This window comes from Panthera pardus, unplaced genomic scaffold, assembly GCF_024362965.1.
Source record: "Panthera pardus isolate Hobbes unplaced genomic scaffold, ASM2436296v1 HiC_scaffold_24, whole genome shotgun sequence".
NCBI classification, from domain to species: domain Eukaryota; kingdom Metazoa; phylum Chordata; class Mammalia; order Carnivora; family Felidae; genus Panthera; species Panthera pardus.
Genome location: NW_026526810.1, coordinates 41,263,898 through 41,282,910, shown reverse-complemented (window position 1 = coordinate 41,282,910; position 19,013 = coordinate 41,263,898). Strand labels below are relative to the sequence as shown.

Genomic DNA, 19,013 nt, shown 5'->3' with positions numbered 1-19,013 from the left:
ACTGAGCCCCACATCAGGTTCCATGCTGAGTGTGCAGCCTACTTAAGATTCTCCCTCTCTCTCTCCCCTTCCCCTGCTTGTATTTTTGTTCTCTAAAACAAACAAACAAACAAACAAACAAACAAACAAACAAACAAACTCTCCAAAGCATATTGGTGCCAATATACTATGTGCTTTCAGTAAATGTTGTTGCTTCAGTGGGAAATTCAAGACAGGGTTCTTTTGTTCCTTTTTCAAATCATGAGTTTTTCTGCTGGAAGAAACCCTAGAGGTCATCTGGTACAACAGTCATTGTACAAATGAAGACACTGTGGTTCAGAGATATTGAATGACACACAGTCACTTGGCTCACTAGTACCAGAGCTCGGGACTAGGATTCCAGTCACTAACTCCGTATCCAATTCTATTCCAAATACATGCTCTCTGCCTCTTCCTCACTCACCCTTGATGCATGTAGCTCCGCCCAAATAGTTGACTTGGACTTCTTCATATCCTGTCATCCACGAAAATTATTAAATTCTATTTGCCTCAAATAAATATGGCCTTTTATTAGATCACTTGAATTCTTCCCCCCTCCATTCCCCTCCTTTCCTATGAGTCCTCCCATCCTCACTGCAACTATGAGAGGAAAAGTAACAAGAATTATATTTCATAAAAGAGTTCCTACTCAGTAGTCTCCTTAAAATTTCTATATATTTAGCTTACAAATAGTAAATTATATTCTTACTTTAATGGAGGAGAATATGACATGGTTTTAGAAAACCCTGAAAAAACAGAAAGAGTTGATAACTTAATTACAATAAATACTTTCATTTATAAACATCATATTCCCTATTCACTAACCTTTAAGAATGCCCTCAGTAATGGCCATTCATTATACAGAAATGTCCTCAGAGGAAAGAAATGTTTAATGAATGATTAGGTAAAATAAACAAATACCCAGGTATATAATTTTTATCGCACACATTAACTTCATTGAATAAAGTTATTTTTTCTTCAAGGTATAGTAAAATAAGAAATGAGATATTTTCTTTTCATTGAACCAAGTATTTATAAAATCTCACCTCTAATTCTTCAGTCTGTTCTGTATTATCTTCTTCTGAGCCACTGGTTTTAGGTAAATAAGTCATTTTTAATCTCAGATAACCTTTAACTCTTGATTTGTGACTGTAGAAAAGAAAATAATTATTCGCAAAACTTTAACACTTAAGAAGAAAAGCACTCATTTAACTAAAGTTTAACGAATACCTACTAGCTACTAGAGGAGACCCAAAGACAAACTCTACTACAAAAGACAGCTAGGAAAAGGAGTGGGTGGTGGAGAAAAAGTAATAGACATAAATAAATATTGTTATGAAATAAATAAGATGCTAAGGAAGTTTGAGTAAAAAATCAGGGAGAACGTGAAGGAGTTGCATCTGAATTGGTGCTAACAGATTGAGGAGGATTTTGATCCGTGGCAGTGAATGGAAAGGCATAAGAGTGGAGAAAAGACTAAAAAATGAGGAAACGATGGGAAACCTGGGGTACACCGAAGGAAAGGGTAGTTGTTGGGTTTGGCTGGCTTACAGGATACACAGAGGAGGAAGGGATGATCCAGATGATGAGGTCCACGTGAAACAAGAGAACTTTAGATTTTGTATACTCTGTGAAGCCAGAGAATTTGGCGGACAGGGAAAGGCAGCCTCAGGGATATACTTTGGGGATACTTATCTAGTCATACTCTACAGGATGATAGAAAAGTGGAGAGCAAGGCCTGATAACTGTCTGAAACCTACTGTCTTTCTTTGACAGCTGTTTGAGTCTGTCACACATTAATTTATCTATTTTATTTTATAATGTATATGAATAACGTCTTTTCATAATGAGTTGTCCAAGCTAAAGGTTGCTGTCCATTGTATTAATATTTTAAAAGTTTTAAATCTGTCTATTTGTCCCCACCAATTTCAACATCCTATATACTTAAAAAGTTCTTCCTTGTCCTAGTTTTCTGCAAAGATATTTTGGTGATTTTTATAGACATCAGTTATGTAACCAATTACTCTTTGTCTTTCTTAACAAGAAAGTCTTATCTTTATTCTATCTTTTATTGAAAGGTACTCCCTTCCCCACCCCACTTAATGCCTCCTCCCTTAATCTTTTGTACAACTCTCATGAGTTTGGAAACTAGCTTTCCTGAGTGGTCAACAGAATCCCTGATGTTTATTTCCAAGGCCACTAATGTGGCTTGTGTCTCCATTTTTTAGGGGAATGTGAACATTGACTTGCTGCTATAATGGATGGATACAGAAAATTTGCTCAAATAATGTTTTATACAAGAGTTTCTCTATAGTGACATTTTCATGTCTTTCAAACTAGACATTAAGCCTGTGGGTTTGGACTTAATGGGGCTCAAAAAGTGTAAGAATGTAGTACATTTCCTATTTGATTTCAAGTTCTTTCTGCACTTGCAGTGATAGTCCATACAGACAGAAGATATAAATTATTTTATATATATATATATATATATATATATATATATATATATATATATATTTTTTTTTTTTTTTTTTTTTTTTTTTTTTTTTAAAGAGAAAGACACTAGAAAGCATTTGAAAAAGTAACAAGCAGGCTACTAGGGCAATTAAGAGAAGAAACATTTATTTATTATTGGTATGCAGATGCCACAATCAGTTTAAAAAGAAAAGAGATTTATATTCCAAGACTTCTACAGAAGTGAAATATGTGACTTCTCTTATAGAATATAAATATTAACAGAGAGTACTGTCCCTTTTATTTTGCTTTAATAATTTATATTACAAAGAGTAAATTTTTTTAATGAAAAATTTTACTCAGTTCCCATAGTATATTTTTCTAATGTATTTTCTAGTTTAAAAAACAAGACAAATACTGTTGTTTTTGCAGATGTACTTCTTTATTTTGACTTTGACCTTTTTGACAGTAAATCAATACATCCTCACTAGATTTTACTTAACTAGGTGGCACAGAATATTAAAAGGAGTTTTTTTTTTGTAAAGGAGTTTTATTTACAGCTTAAACAAAAATTTTAACAAAACTCAAGTAACTCAGTTTACAAAAATGGAATTATGAACATGCTATTCAGGTTTTAAATTCTAGTCTTTGCTCAAATTATTTTCTCTAAATATCTGAGTTTTCTTAAATACCTGTTTTTATTAAAGTATCAAAACGTGGTTAGGTTTTTCTGAAATTGTTTTTGTGCATATCAAGTTAGATATTGCTTTTGGCTTAATTAATGCTTGTGCTTTTGAAAAGGATAGTATGACAAAATTATATATATTTTAAGATATAAAATAAATAATAAAACAGTAATGACAAATTTCCACTTTCTAGTCTGATAAATATTAGGGGGACAAGTCTTTCCTAAAGGGATATGATCACTTCTCTGTATTTTCAGAATTTTTTATACTGTGCATATATTACTTTTTAATCAGCAATAAAAAGTAAAGCTTTTAAAAATAATATTTAGAAGTAGCTTATTTACAAAGGTTTAAGCTTTGAATCTGCAAAGAGGCTACTACAAGGTATAATAATATTTTAAAAAACATTATGTTATTATTTTATATTTACTGACCTTCTTGGGTGAAGAACAAAATCCTTAAATGTATATGGTCTCTCCATTCTTGGATTTTCTGTCTAGAATAAAACAGTAAGTTTTCAAGATACATCTATAACACCAAAAACATGTACTTTTAAGGAAATATTCATGAACTATGACCTAAGCCTTGGCTGAAGTTAGAAGTGAGAAAAATATAGGTTTAGCTCATTCAATGGTTATATCTGGCACCTTGCTAGTGCTTTCACTTTCCTGAACCCTAGGAATTGCAGTGGGATCACGCCTTAATACCAAATAAGCTGAGCAGGTGCACATAGAGGGAAGAAGTGGTTACAACATAGAGGCCATCCTAGGAGAACAAAAAAGAAAACAGCCTGGAGAGCAAGACTGGATTAAATATATTATTAAAAGCTTGTGATCTCTAAAGACTATAGAGAACCAATAAATATCTCAAAAGACTGATACAGTAAAGAAGCCTTACTTGTCTTTATCAAGTTCAACAGCCCTTTGCTTTTGTTCATTTCTTTGTTACATTTTGCATTAACTACCCATTCAGTCTTGTAACTCTTAAATTCTCATGACATTATTTTCCTTTATCCCCCACCTGTTTCTCCTTGTCTGTCTTCTCTGATAGGCCCACCCTGACTAAGGGTCAATGTTTGGCTTTCAATGCTCTCACCTCTCTTACTTGGACAGCCCATCGTTCTCAGAGATTCTGCTGTCACCTGAATGTGAGAACTCTCACTCCTTCCAGCCTTTCTCTACACAATTGACTTTTGTATTTCTGTCAGCTGCCCACTTTAGGCCTTCCACTTCCCCTGTTATCTGTTGAAATTCATTATGGCCAAAAATAAATCTATCATTTTTCAAAACAAAATGGCTTTTCCTCCTACCTATTCTACTTGAGACACCCCCTTGATGTCCCAAATTCAACCTGTACTATCTTTACTTTCTGTTTATTTTTTTTTCTCAACCTCCAATGTCAGAAAACTGGCTTAATAATTTTTTATTATGAAATGTGTTCTGAATCTGTTTTCCTCTGTTGTTATATGCTTGGTCCACATTCAGTTTCATGCCCAGACTGTCGTAAATGATCTTAGTTTCTTTCTGCGAGACTAAGCTCTCTCCATTCAGCCGAATGTTTCCAAACTTATTTCCCTGAGACATGCTTTCCTGATGTCAACCAACCTCAGCAGCTGTCTATTTCTTATTGGGGTTCATGTAAGGGAGTCTTGAAAATAAAATTAAAATGGAAAACTTAGGGGCTCCTCGGTGGCTCAGTCGGTTAAATGTACGACTCGTGACTTTGGCTCAGATCATCATCACCTCTCTCTGCCTGTCATGGGGTTCTCCTCTCTCTCTCTCTCTCTCTCTCTCCCTCTCTCTGCCCCTTCCTCGCCTCTCAAAATAAATAAACATTAAAAAAATCCTTAAAAGGGAAAATTGAGATGAGTTTTCAGAAAATAATATGGTCAAGAAATTATAGAAGTATACATTTTACAAATCAAATATTTACATTTATTATATTGTAATATCGTGTATCTGTAAGTATTTATTAGAAAAAAAGAATAAATATAAAAATTAAAATCATCTATACCAACCGGTAATGGATAAAGAGGAACATCCACTTGACCTAGGAAATCATCTCTTGTCTACAAGAAAAAGAATAAAAAATAAGATTAGTAATATGCTCAACATTTTTAGAAATTTTGATGAGCTATTGCCATCATTCATGAAAAAATGTAGAAGCCTTTTTTTGTTGTTTAATCCTATGCCATATAATGTAAAATAAAAGGTAATATGATACAACTTATGGTATATTATAGAATAGAGTATACTAGACTGATCATTTTACAGATAATTATATACTCTGAAAAATTATGAAAACAGCTATTTGAAAGCACTATAGAGTTACTACAAGCAAGCAGAAATTGAAGGGGAGTCAATCTTTGAAAGAAGGAACTGTATTGGGTAGGATTCATATTTACATCGCTTTTCCCCTCGTTGTACTTCACGGTTCATATGGTGGTATGGTTAGAACTCAGACAGACATCTGACATCTTACTCATTTGAGGAAGCTGAAAACCTAGTTTGAGGCTAACAGCATAGCTAGAAAGTGAGAGGGACAATCTCTGAAAGAAAGATGCCACAGAAGTCCCTCTAAATCTATACATGAACTCTACCCAAATTCTTAGCTGATCCCTGAACTGCACGTATGAAAGGCAGTGGCTGGAAGGCTCAGCTAAGTTAACAACTTGCTAGAACAAAAATCAACACTCTCAGGGAAAGATAATAAAATTTACTATCTCAATTATGTACCACATACATTGACCAGTACACAAGTTACTAAACATGCAAAGAAACAGAAAAATGTGATCCAGTATCAAGAGAAAAAGTCAATAAAAGCTGACCCCAAGACCAACCAGATCTTGGAATCAGCAGACAGAGAAATTAAAGCAGCTATTATAAAGATGTTCAAGGACTGAAAAGGAAAATAAGATCATAATGAATAACTGGAGGGGAAAATCTCAGTAGTGAAATGGGAACTATAAAACTGAATCAAATGTATATTTTAAAACATATATAGAACTGAAAAATATAATATCCAAATTAAAGATTACGGGATGGACTTAACATGTGATTGAAGATGACTGGAGAAAAGCTCCATGAATTTTAAGATATGCCAGTAGAATTTATATAAGATGAAAAATAAGGAGGACTTATGGAAAAACTTCAAGCAGTCTCATATATGTGCAACTGGAGTGCCAGAAAAAGAGGAGAGGGAAGGAGGGAGGGAGGGGGAGAGAGAGAGAGAGAGAGAGACAGAGAGGATAGGACAATTGGAGGAAAAGTAGCCAGCTTCCCCAAACATTAAGATGTTAATCTTAGATAACTATAGCACAATGATTAGAACCAGGAATACTATTTTTTTTAGAGGAAATAGTAACACTTTTATGTATTTAATCTTCTATTCTTAGGTTTTTTAATTGTAAACAAAAACCTATATGCTTAACAATATCTGTCACCTGTAATATTTATTGAAGTATTTAAAGTAACGTGTGAAAAACCCTGACCCTCCAATCCCAGTTCCAGAGTGAACCAGGGTTAACTGTTCAGTAAACTTCTTTCAGACATTTACCTACACACATCCATTCATACACCTTTTTTTTATTAAGGTACAATAAACATACAGCATTATATTAGTTTCAGGTATACAATATAATGAATCAATGTGTGTATATATTGAAAAACAATCACTACAATAAATCTAACATTTATCACCATACATAGTTTTTTTTTTCTTGTGATGGGAACCTGTAAGATTTGCTCTCTTAGAAGATTTATAATATGCAATGCAGTATTATTTATAGTTACCATGCTATACATTATACTCCTATGACTAATTTGCTTTATAAATGAAAGTGTATACCTTTTGACTCCCTTTACCTACTTCACCCACCCCAACTCCCTTCCTATGGAAACTGGAAACTACCAACTTGTTCTCTGTAAATTAATTAATTAATTAATTAATTTATTTATTTATTTTAAGATTCCACAAATACGTGAGAGTATATGGTATTTGTCTTTCTCTGTATGACTTATTTCACTTAGCTTAACACCCTCAAGGTCCATCTATGTTGTTGCAAATGGCAAAATTTCATTCTTTTTTATGCTGAATAATATTCCATTGTGTATGTGTGTGTGTATATATATATATATATATATATATATATATATATATATGTATACCTGTGTGTATATATATATATACATCTCACATCTTCTTTATCCATTCATCCACCGATGGACCCTTACGTTGTTTCTGTGGCTTGGCTATTGTAAATACTGCTATAATGAAATGGAGGTGCAGATATCTTTTTGAGTCAGTGCTTTCATTTTCTTTGGGAAAATACCCAGCAGTGAAATTCCTAGATCATATGGCAATTTTATTCTTAATTTTTGAGGAACCTCCACACTGTTTTCCATATTGGCTGTCCCAATTTACATCATCAACAATGCACAAGCGTTTCTTTTCCTACACATCTTCATCAACACTTGTTATTTCCTGTCTTTGTGATAATAACCATTCCGACAGGTGTGTGGTGATATCTGATTGTGGTTTTGATTTGCATTTCCCTCATTATTAGTGATGTTGGGCATCTTTTCATGTGTCTGTCGGCCATTTGTATGTCTTTTTTTTGAAAAATGTCTATTCAGATCTTCTGTTCATTTTTAAAATCAGATTTGTTTTTGTTTTTGTTTGTTTTGCTATTGAATTATAAGAAAACCGGGAAGACTATTAGCTAATCTACAGATCTTACTCAAACTTCACCAACTGTCCCACTAATTTTGGTCCAGGATCTAATTCTGGATCACATACTGCATTTAGTTGTCATGTCTCCTTAATGTTTTTTAATCAGTAAAGTACCTCAGTCTCTTTGTCTTTCATAATCTTGACTCTTATGAAGAGGAATGGCTAGTTACAGAATGTTCATCAGTTTGGGTTTGTGTAATGTTTCTTCATGGTTGAATTTAGATTATGCATTTGGGGAGCAAGAATACCATAAAAGTGATATTGGCATTTTTCTCAGTGCATCCTGTAAGTAATCAATAAACACTGGCATCTTATACATTATGGACAGTTAAGGACCACTAAATATTGGAATAAAATCTGTAACTTGAAAAACAGAGACCTCCCCCCTCCCCCCAAAAAACAGAAATAAAGGAGTCAGATGAATCAGTATCAAGTCATACTGCAAGAAAAATACTTCAGAAAAACCAAAATTAATATTTCAGACATAAGAGATGAAATATCTGACAAACAATAGGAGGTTATAAAAGAAGCACTGAAAGAACAAAAAAAGAGCTGTTGGAAATTAAAAATATAACTGAAATAAAAAATTTCATATAGAGTTGGAAAATGGAGTTAAAGAAATTTCTCATAAAGTAGAATTAAAAGACTACAGGATTCCCAAAATAAGGAAATTACAGGATGAACTTAAGTCCACATCTAATTAACAAACATTCCAGAGAGAAAAAAGAGAAGGGAAGAAATTATCAAAGAAGCATTTTAAGAAACTTCCCTTGAACTTAAGGAAATGAGTTTTGGAGTGAAAGTCTCCACTAAGTATTAGGCAAAATGCATGAAGAAAAGATGCACAGCAAGGTACATCAATGTGACATTTCAGAGCACCAGAGATAAAGCAATTCTAAAAGTCTAGAGAGACACAAAACAGATCATACACAAAACTGAAAGACAAGAGAATAATGCCTTCAAAATTGTGGGAGAAAAATATTTCCTACATAGAATTCTATACCCAGCCAAAAGATCTTTAAAAATGAAGGCAGAATAAAGACGTTTTCAGACACTTGATGTTCTTAGTAAGGTAATAGAGGATACACTCCACCAAAATAAGGGAGTATATCATGGTAAGTGAAGATGCAGGAGATTCAAGATGAGAAACAAGAAAAGAGGATCCCCCAAGTCACGAGGAAGGGAACTTTTGAATAACAGTAGTGTAAGATCTACAGAAAAACCAGTACATACTGGTGCAGGAAATATGGATGGCTATAAAAACAATGCTTCCAGAGGCGCCTGTTGGTTAGGCGCCTGACTTCAGCTCAGGTCATGATCTTGTGGTTCACAAGTTTGAGCCCCACATTGGGAGCTGTCAGCGTGGAGCCTGCTTTGGATCCTCTGCCTCCATCTCTCTCTGTCCCTCCCCTGCTTGATCTCTCTCTCTCTGTCAAAAATAAATAAACATTTTTTAAAAAGGATGCTTCCATGGGGCACCCGGGTGGCTCAGTCAGTTAAGCATCTGACTTCAGTTCAGGTCATGATCTCATTTGTGAGTTTGTGCCCCACATTGGGCTCTGTGTGTACAGCTGGTAGCCTGGAGCCTGCTTCAGCTTCTGTGTCTCCTTCTTGCTCTCTGCCCCTCCCCGCCTCTCAAAAATAAATTAACATCAAAAAACCTTTTAAAATAAAATAAAATAAAATAAAATAAAATAAAATAAAATAAAATAAAAGGATGCTTCCAGAAGAACGGGAATAACATATCTACCTTATAGGGTTTTGTTAGAATTAAATAAGATAATATACCTTCAGTGCTTTGCATAATAGCCAGCATGCAATACCATCCAATGAATGTTAGCTGTTGTATTTGAAATGCTGGATTCGTTAATGAAGCCCCTGCTCCTTGTCCAGTAAAACAGTCTGTAGACATGTCAGACAGGTATGTAGAATAAAAAAAGCATGGCTGGAGATGGAAGTCTAGCAAATTAGCTTAGTTTAGGGTTCATATTCCTATTAAAACATTTTTTTTAATGTTTTATTTACTTTTGAGAGACAGAGAGAAACACAGCATGTGCAGGGGAGGGGCAGAGAGAGAGGAACACAGAATCCAAAGCAAGCTCCAGGCTCTGAGCTGTCAGCACAGAGCCCAACACGGGGCTTGAACTCACAAACCATGAGATCTGAGCCGAAGTTGGACACTTAATCGACCGAGCCACCGAGGTGCCCCTCATATCCCTATTTTAGAACCTGAGTTGATAACTTTTGAAATGAACAAATTACCTTTTAGTTATACCTTCAAGGCCAACTAGGGTTTGTTCCTGTTTTTATTGCAATTAGATGTTATACTCTGTAAATCTGATGTTTAAGAAGCTATAAATAGTAAGAAAGTAAAATACAACAAAATGTAGTAAAATCCTAACCAGGATGACTGATGAATAAACCATTGTGATTAACTGAATTATCTAATTAACTTAGTTTAGGCTTCACCAGATAAGGAAATAAAGCATTTTTTGGGTTTTTTGTTTTTGTTTTTGTTTTGGTTTTTTTGGGTTCTGTCTTATTGAATAGCCTTGCCCTTATTAAACTTAATAGAGTAAACATCTACCTGTTTGATAATTCATGATCTTGCAGTGCTTCATAAACATGGCTGTGGTCAATTACCACTAGAGTTAACACAGTTATTGAACGGGATTTCTCAACGTGGGCACTATTGACAATATGAGCCAGATAATTTTTTGTTGTGGGGGCTTGTCCTGAGCATTGAAGGATATTTAGCAACATTCTTGGATTCTACCCACTAGATGTCAGTAGCACCCCTCCACTGGTTGTGACAATCAAAAATGTCTCCTGATATTGCCAAATGTCCCCTGGGTGGCAAAATTCTCCCTGGTTGAGAACCACTACTAAAGAGGGTGTAAAACAGAATGTTTCCAACAGTGAGTAAAAGACTCTCCATTTTCAAACAACACCCTCATTGAGATACAATTCACCCACTTAAAGTATATAATCAGTTTTAGAACATTTTTATCACTCCGAAAAGAAAATCCATACCTATGAGCAGTCACTTCCTGTTTCCTCTCTCTTTTCTTAGCCTTGGCAACCATCAATCTACTTTCTGTCTCCATGGATTTGCCTACACATTTCATATAGAGGGAGTCATATAATATGTGGTCCTTTATGACTGGCTTCTTTCACTTACAATAATGTTTTCAAGGTTCATTCACATTATAGCAAGTATCCATACTTTATTCCTTTTTAATTTCTGAATATTATATTGTATGGATATATTGTATTATTTATCATCAGTTGATTGACATCTGAATTGTTCCCATTTTTTGGCTATTATTAATAAAGCTGCTATGAACATTCAAGTACAAGTTTTTGTGCTGACATGTTTTCACTGTTCTTGGGTGTACACTTAGGAGTAAAATTGCTGGGTCATATGGTAACTCTGTTCAACATTTTGAGGAACTGCCATACTTTCCAAAGTAACTGCACCATTTTATAATACCACCACCACTGTATGAGGGCTCCAATTTCTCCATATCCTTAATAACACTTATAATTTACCTATCTTTTTGATATAGCCCTCCTAGTCAGTGTTAAGTAGTATTTAACTGTAGTTCTGTTTGCATTTCCCTGATGGCCAAGGATGTTGAACATGTTTTCATGTACTTATGGTGCTCTTTATTTCTCAAAATCTCTTAACTTAGAAATCTTCCCTATAGATTCAATTTCCATTGCAGAGGCAGTGCCTGGTTACGGTGGAACAGATGAAAGAAAACATCTCATTCCATATACTGCTCCATGTTTCTTGTCCATTGACTGTACTTTGTGAACAAAAGCACAGAACAAAAATCCCACATAATGAAAATTTCTCTGTCTCAAGTAATTCTGGTATGTAAAAACACACTTCAAAAATTTCTTGCAACACATCTTCCTTATTTAAAACAAGTGATCTGAAATGAGTTTCTTAACTTCTACTTAACATGAAATGGTCCCAAAGAACTGTATTTCTAATATTAGAAGAGTGAACAAATTTTCCAAACTAAAAATCAATATTCATGGTCTGAGGAGATGGAGAATATGAAAGTGGGAATTATCCTGGAAAGTCAGGGACATATGGTTGCTATAAATATAGGACAATTAGAGGTTCTTTTTCCATTTACAAAGAAAAAGTAATAGTTTTACATTCATTCCTGTGAAGGCGAGTCAGTCTGTGATGTTCATTAATGTTTCTCTAGCCAACCAATTGTTCCAAATTCTGAATATCAAGCATTTCTTTGTGAGAGTTATTTCCTATACTTGAACTGCATGCAGCTTACTCCATAGAGCAAATTTGCATTTGGTAAAATATAAATAATTTAAAAATGCCTGAAATCTGAGTAAGAATTTAGAACAGCAGGTGATTTTAAACAGGACCATCTGTAGTGGGCACAGTTCTGTCAGTAAATACTACCTTTTCTAATATTTTAAAGATATGAATTTCAGTTTCTGAAAACAATTTTTAGAATATGAAAAGAGAAAAATCAAATTGCTGTTTTTGCAAAATTTCAATAATAACTCTAGATGGCTCTAAGTTTAGGAGGACAAACCGCTATTAACTTTAATAAGGCTGTAGAGTGGTTGAATTTCTGCTTTAAGAGAACCCAATGTTACCAAAAAAATCAGAAATTTAAAAAGAAGTTAGTGTCATAGCTTTGAAGAATACTTGCCTTTAAAAAGTTTCCATTAAATTGGAGTTACAAACCATTTCCCAGGGCAATTCTACTGTATAAAGCAAAATAATAAAGAAAGAATCATCTCCTCACAATCAAAGCCAAACATAGCCAAAGGTTTTTGCTATAATATCCAACTTTTAATTTCAATCATGTTGTTTAATCAGTGAAAATGAATTTTAGCATAAGAGACTCTTAAAAACCGAGAACAAACTGAGGGTTGATGGGGGGTGGGAGGGAGGGGAGGGTGGGTGATGGGTATTGAGGAGGGCACCTTTTGGGATGAGCACTGGGTATTGTATGGAAACCAATTTGACAATAAATTTCATATATTGAAAAAAAAGACATCAGGTTTGAAAAAAAAGAAAATGAATTTTAAACACGAATAAAAATAATTTTATATATGAAGGACTTTATAAGTTAAATATAGCATAGTTTTAGTTTTCAGACTTAGCTATCAGCACTTTTTTTTAATCAAGATGATTTTTTAAAGTAATTTTAGCAATGCCTATCAACATATCACCAGCATTCTTCATGGAGCTAGAATAAACAACCCTAAAATTTGTACAGAACCAGAAAAGACCCCAAATGGCCAAAGCAATCTTGGAAAAGAAAACCAAAGCCGGAGGCTTCACAATTCCGGACTTCAAGCTGTATTACAAAGCTGTGGTCATCAAGACACTATAGTACTGGCACAAAAACAGACACTTAGATCAATGGGACAGAATAGAGAAGCCAGAAATGGACCCACAAACATATGGCCAACGAATCTTTGACAAAGCAGGAAGGAATATCCAATGGAATAAAGACAGTCTCCTCAGCAAATGGTGCTGGGAAAACTGGACAGCAACATGCAGAAAAATGAACCTGGACCACTTTCTTACACCAAACACAAAAATAAACTCAAAATGGATGAAAGACCTAAACTTAAAGCAGGAAGCCATCAAAATCCTAGAGAAAGCAGGCAAAAACTCTTTGACCTCAACTACAGCACTTCTTGCTCAACAGGTCTCTGGAGGCAAGGGAAACAATAGCAAAAATGAACTATTGGGACCTCATCAAAATAAAAAGCTTCTGCACAGCAAAGGAAACAATCAGCAAAACTAAAAGTCAACGACAGAACGTTAGAAGATATTTGCAAATGACATTTCAGATAAAGGGTTAGTATCCAAAATCTATAAAGAACTTATCAAACTCAACACCCAAAATGCAAATAATCCAGTGAACAAATGGGAAAAAGACATGAATAGACACTTCCTCCAAAGAAGACATCCAGATGGCCAACCAACACATGAAAAAATGCTCAACATCACTCATCATCAGGGAAATACAAATCAAAACCACAATGAGATACCACCTCACACCTGTCAGAATAGTTAACATTAACAACTCAGGCAAACAGATGTTGGCGAGGATGTGGAGAAAGGATCTCTTTTGCATTGCTGGTGGCAATGCAAACTGGTGCAGCCACTCTGGAAAACAGTATGGAGTTTTCTCAAAAAATTAAAAATAGAACTACCCTACAACCCAGCAATTGCACTACTAGGTATTTATCCAAGGGATACAGGTGTGCTGTTTCAAAGGGGCACATGCACCTCAATGTTTATAGCAGTGTTATTGACAATAGCCAAAGTATGGAAAGAGCCCAAGCGTCCATCAACGGAGGAATGGATAAAGAAGATGTGGTATATATATGCAATGGAGTATTACTGGGCAATCAAAAAGAATAAAAGCTTGCCATTTGCAACTACGTGGATGGAACTAGAGGGTATTAGGCTAAGTGAAATTAGTCAGAGAAAGACAAATATCATATGACTTCACTCATATGAGGAATTTAAGATACAAAACAGATGAACATAAGGGAAGGGAAGCAAAAATAATATAAAAACAGGTAGGGGGACAAAACATATGAGACTCTTAAATATGGAGAACAAACAGAGGGTTAGTATGTAACCCTGTAAGTATGATTTTCATTTTGTGTAATTAATAAAGACTACAGTAGATTATTCTGAACTAATCTGAAGTGGACACAGACCTCAGTGACTGATTGGATGTTACAGAAGGGAACTGTGTCCTGAGTAAGCCAAAACCACATATACATTTTCTAAGACAAGATCAAAGATTCAAGATCAAAAGTGTGCATTTGAGTCAATATTTTATTTGGTGCCCATAACTACTTTCTTCACACAGCTATAGTCAAACTGTCGCTATGCAAATGTCATTCCTCTGTATAGATCACTGCAACTCTAAAAAAATGAATTGGGGTGCAAAAGAGAAACAAAAATTCATAACTACAAAAATGTTCAAAGTGTTGTTAACCATATTATTTAAATTAAGCGAAATGATCAAGAGATATTCCAGGGATCATAAAAGATGAAAGTAAAAAGAGGTGAAGCTGAGACAATAAAAGTGAAATTACCTAAAACCTCTTTCTCTGAAGTAGAATTTAAACTTTCTTTCTATTATTTATGTTAAGATGATAAACATTTTCTTGACTTGAACTCATGAAAAGTTGACATCTTGACAGCGTATTAGCACATGTGAACATCTGAGAAAAAAAGTAAAATTTTTATGAATGGGCTCATTTATAGCATATAAAAAATAAGGGACCATATATCTTCTGCTTCCAAAATTTTATAAAAACTCTCATTTTTAATGAACATCCTTTCTCTAAAAATCCATACTACGTGGACCCAGACATCCTAGATGTTACATATTTTTTAAAAATCATAAAAATGACTCTGGCTTAACTATTTTCTAACATATGCAAATCTTATTAACTAAAACTGCATTTACATAGCTTCTACTTTTCCTACTTTCATACCGACTCACTCTGTACTATGACCTGCTTATTTTAAAAGTTTTTCTGGAAGTTCAAGATTTATTGATTCAATCTTTTCAGTATGTTGAGGGGGAAATGGTGTTAGCTAAACAAACAGTATAATCTGATCTATGCTATAAAACCATAGTGCTATGGAAACTGGATGTCTTTGCTTAAAGCAAACATTCAGCGTCCCACGCTTGTGATCTAGTCGGCCGGCCAGCCAGCCAAGCCTGTCTGGTAGATTTAACTATGAGACACAAACTGTACTTGTTCTTTGACAATAGCTTCATACTGCTTGAAAATTTGAATACATGTGTTCTACAGCCTTTAGCAACTCTCCCATTTTTAAAAGGATTTTTACCTAATAGACGGCAGTAGGGAGTCAGGAGAAGCCACTGTCTAAATCAGTTTCGGTTTGAACTATCCGCCTCTGAATTCCAGTTTCTTTGGAGGTCTCAACTTGATAATCATCACAGATTGTGAAAACTGACGATTTACCTCGACACGGTCCTCTACTTTTACATGCTTTAAAATTTAGCTTATTATTTACTGTGAGAGTTTTCAAATGAAAACCATTTTTTGAAAATATGCTACAGAAAACAAGGGCTCTAAAGCAGACAAGGAGGAACAGGAATCAGACTGTTTTATTAAACATGAATAGGATTTTATAATAATTTTCAAAATTAAGACTCAATGTAGCCAACATACTTTTATAAGCAATTTATATTGTATGCCCCTAAACCAAAGGACTATAGAAGATGAGAAGAAAGTTTTGTATTTATTACAACTCCCTCCCCCGACGACTTCACAAAGGTGAAGGGCTCATCAAATTTCTCCATTGTTTCAAATTTATATTTCCAACCAAAGGAAAATTACAAGAGGACTAAATGTATAAAGTTATAATTTAACCAAGAAATACCTACCACTAGGTAACTGATAAAAGGGACAAGGCTCTTCTTTCCAGAGAGAAAAATATTCATTTCTTGATTGAAAATAAACAGACACAGAGATTCATTCTTCTGAGCTCCAATATAATATGTTACTAGTGTTTTTTTTTTTTTTTTTCTTTCTTTCTAGGAATGTCTGCCAAGCTATTAGGGAAAGAAAAAAAATAAACTTTTGAAGAGATCAAAGCTATCTCTGGGGAATTCTATCTGTAGTCTAAATGAGAAATCAGTAGATAGCTTCCACTGTTGAGAAAGATCTAGTGACTTTAATCCAAAGAAACCAAAGAGCTGTGTAAAATCTCAGATATTTAATTTAAAAACAAGTAAGTGTGAGAAGATGAACTAAAATCATCACTTTAAAATGGATAAAGGGAAGCTGTGGAAGCTGGGGAAATCGTCCAGAGGCTTCTGCTTCCACCCTTAATCTAGAGTTTCAAAGATTCAAGTTGAGTTAGTCCACTCAAGTGGTTGTCAAACTTCGGGTAGGGACTGAGAATTTGCAGTTCTTACAAGCCCTCAAGTGATAACTCTTGCTGCTGATCCAGTAGTCCCACATCTCTATTCAATTCAATTTCTAAAGAAAACCAGGAAGAGTAAACAATGATAACAGCTAAAGAAGCATGAGCAGGGCATCTAAATGTATCTATTTATTCTCCTATTTGCAAATGGTTTGCTAGTTTCAAGATAACACAATGTAAATTAAGACACTTCAAGATAACAACAGAATCCCTCTAAAAGAAACAAAAGGAGGGGTGCCTAAGTGGCTCAGTCAGTTAAGTGTCTGACTTCAGCTCAGGTCACGATCTCATGGTTCGTGGGTTCAAGCCCAGAGTTGGGCCCCAGAAACTGCTTTGGATTCTGTGTCTCCCGCTCTCTGTCTGCTTCTCCCCACTCACATTCTGTCCCTCTCTCTCAAAAATAAATAAGCATTAAAAACATTTTTTTTTTAAGTTTTAAAAGAAGAAAAAGGAGTTAGGTACTTGCATTTCTTTTTAGCTTAAATTGCAAAAAATAAAAACATATTTTCTAATTATAACAATCCTCTTTTCAAAACTTTTGAATAAACATCATTTCCCCAGTGTGTTCTGAAGAAATCATAGATCTGTTGGATACCAAAAGAGTTCAAGTTGGTCTCACAATTGGGAAACATTTAGTTAAACAAAATTCAGAAGTTTATCTCCTGTAGGACCTTAGGAACTTAACTTTCCTAGTGTGCACTGTGACATTCTAAGAGTATAGCATGTGGCATTTTATAAACTTATTTCTCAACGGGATGAGGTATCTTACAAACTGGTGAGGAACACATTTCAGAAATATTGGCCCAGAGGAAAAACTATAAATTCCTTAGTATGTGATGCTAGGCCTTCTACATTTGCTTTTCTAATTGACCTTGCAGCTTCATCTATTAATATGAGCCTACCCAGAGTACTATGCTTTTGCTGAACAAACCCTAGATTTTGCCCTCTCAAACTCACTTATGCTTCCTGGAAAGTTTTTCTCTCTCTGCCTGTGTAACTTCTACTTATGAGGCATAGCTCAATGCCATTTTATTTATTTTTATTATTTTTTAAAATTTTGTTATTTTTCTTTATTTTTGAGAGGCAGAGAGAGAAAGAGCACATGTGGGGGAGGGGCAGAGAGAGAGGGAGACACAGAATCCGAAGCAGGCTCCAGGCTCTGAGCTGTCCACACAGAGCCTGATGTGGGGCCCCAACTCACAAACTGCGAGATCATGACCTGAGCCGAAGTCGGACGCTCAACCGACTGAGCCACCCAGGCGCCCCTCAATGCCATTTTAATGGAACTTTTCTTGGTGAGACTAAATTGTTAATTTCCTCCTCTGTAATTCTTCTTCACCTTGTATCTTTTAACATATGTATAATAGTTCTCTTCTACTCCAAAAAAAGTATTAAATCATTTTTTAAAAAATTTGAAATGGCCTGACTTACTGGAATAAATCATCTTTGTATCAATCCCTCTTTTATAAAAACTAGCTATTTAGACACAGGAAGTACTCTATGACGTTGAGAGAACTTAGCAGGAAGAAAAGAGTAATAGTTCTAGCATTAGGAAACCAAAGCAGCAATGTTACAGGAAATGCTACAACACCAAAAGAAGATGGTGTCAGATTTCCCTTTTTAGGCAATGGACTAAGTCCTGCTTGCCCATTTCAAGAGGGTATGTTGGACATTGTTGGAACAAAAATCAAAAGGGTTTAAATGATCTGCTCAACTCCCTGCAATCTGACTGCCTTCTTCAACCTGGACTTGAATTTAGTTTTCTGCCACCAGTGTGATAACCTGGTAATGTTTGGGCTCCAGATTAGTTTATTGATTCCTTGCCCATGTTTCTCACTGCTTTGATGATGGTTATCTTCCTGGATCATTTAATGGCTTTCCAGACTCAGAAAAAAGCTTTTCAGCCAGTTTTCTTTGAGTTGTAAGAGGCGTCTTCCTTATGAAGGAGTAGTATGAACTCTTCCCTGCATTGTCTCTAGTCTTCCCCATCCATTCCTGACCTTTTCTGCCTTCTAGTGACCAGGAACCACTCCTATCCTTGGCATATGGAATCCACCACTTGCAATGTGCACACCGTTGGTAAAGTTTGACAAACAGAATATTTTGCATGAATCTATTATTCAAGTGCCATGAGA

The 19,013-nt window shown here is 34.9% G+C and overlaps 1 protein-coding gene across 5 annotated transcripts in view; it reads right to left on the bottom strand.

Annotated features, from left to right (window-relative positions):
- NEDD4 (NEDD4 E3 ubiquitin protein ligase) overlaps window positions 1-19,013 on the bottom strand; it is a 136,543-nt gene that overhangs the window by 36,644 nt on the left and 80,886 nt on the right. For all 5 annotated transcript variants that reach the window (XM_019442025.2, XM_019442027.2, XM_019442028.2 and 2 more), the window contains 3 exons: window positions 5,176-5,226; window positions 3,593-3,654; window positions 1,065-1,167 (listed from right to left, as the gene is read on the bottom strand). In XM_019442025.2, the coding sequence (XP_019297570.1) occupies window positions 1,065-1,167; window positions 3,593-3,654; window positions 5,176-5,226 (216 nt within the window). The remainder of the gene's footprint in view (window positions 1-1,064; window positions 1,168-3,592; window positions 3,655-5,175; window positions 5,227-19,013) is intronic.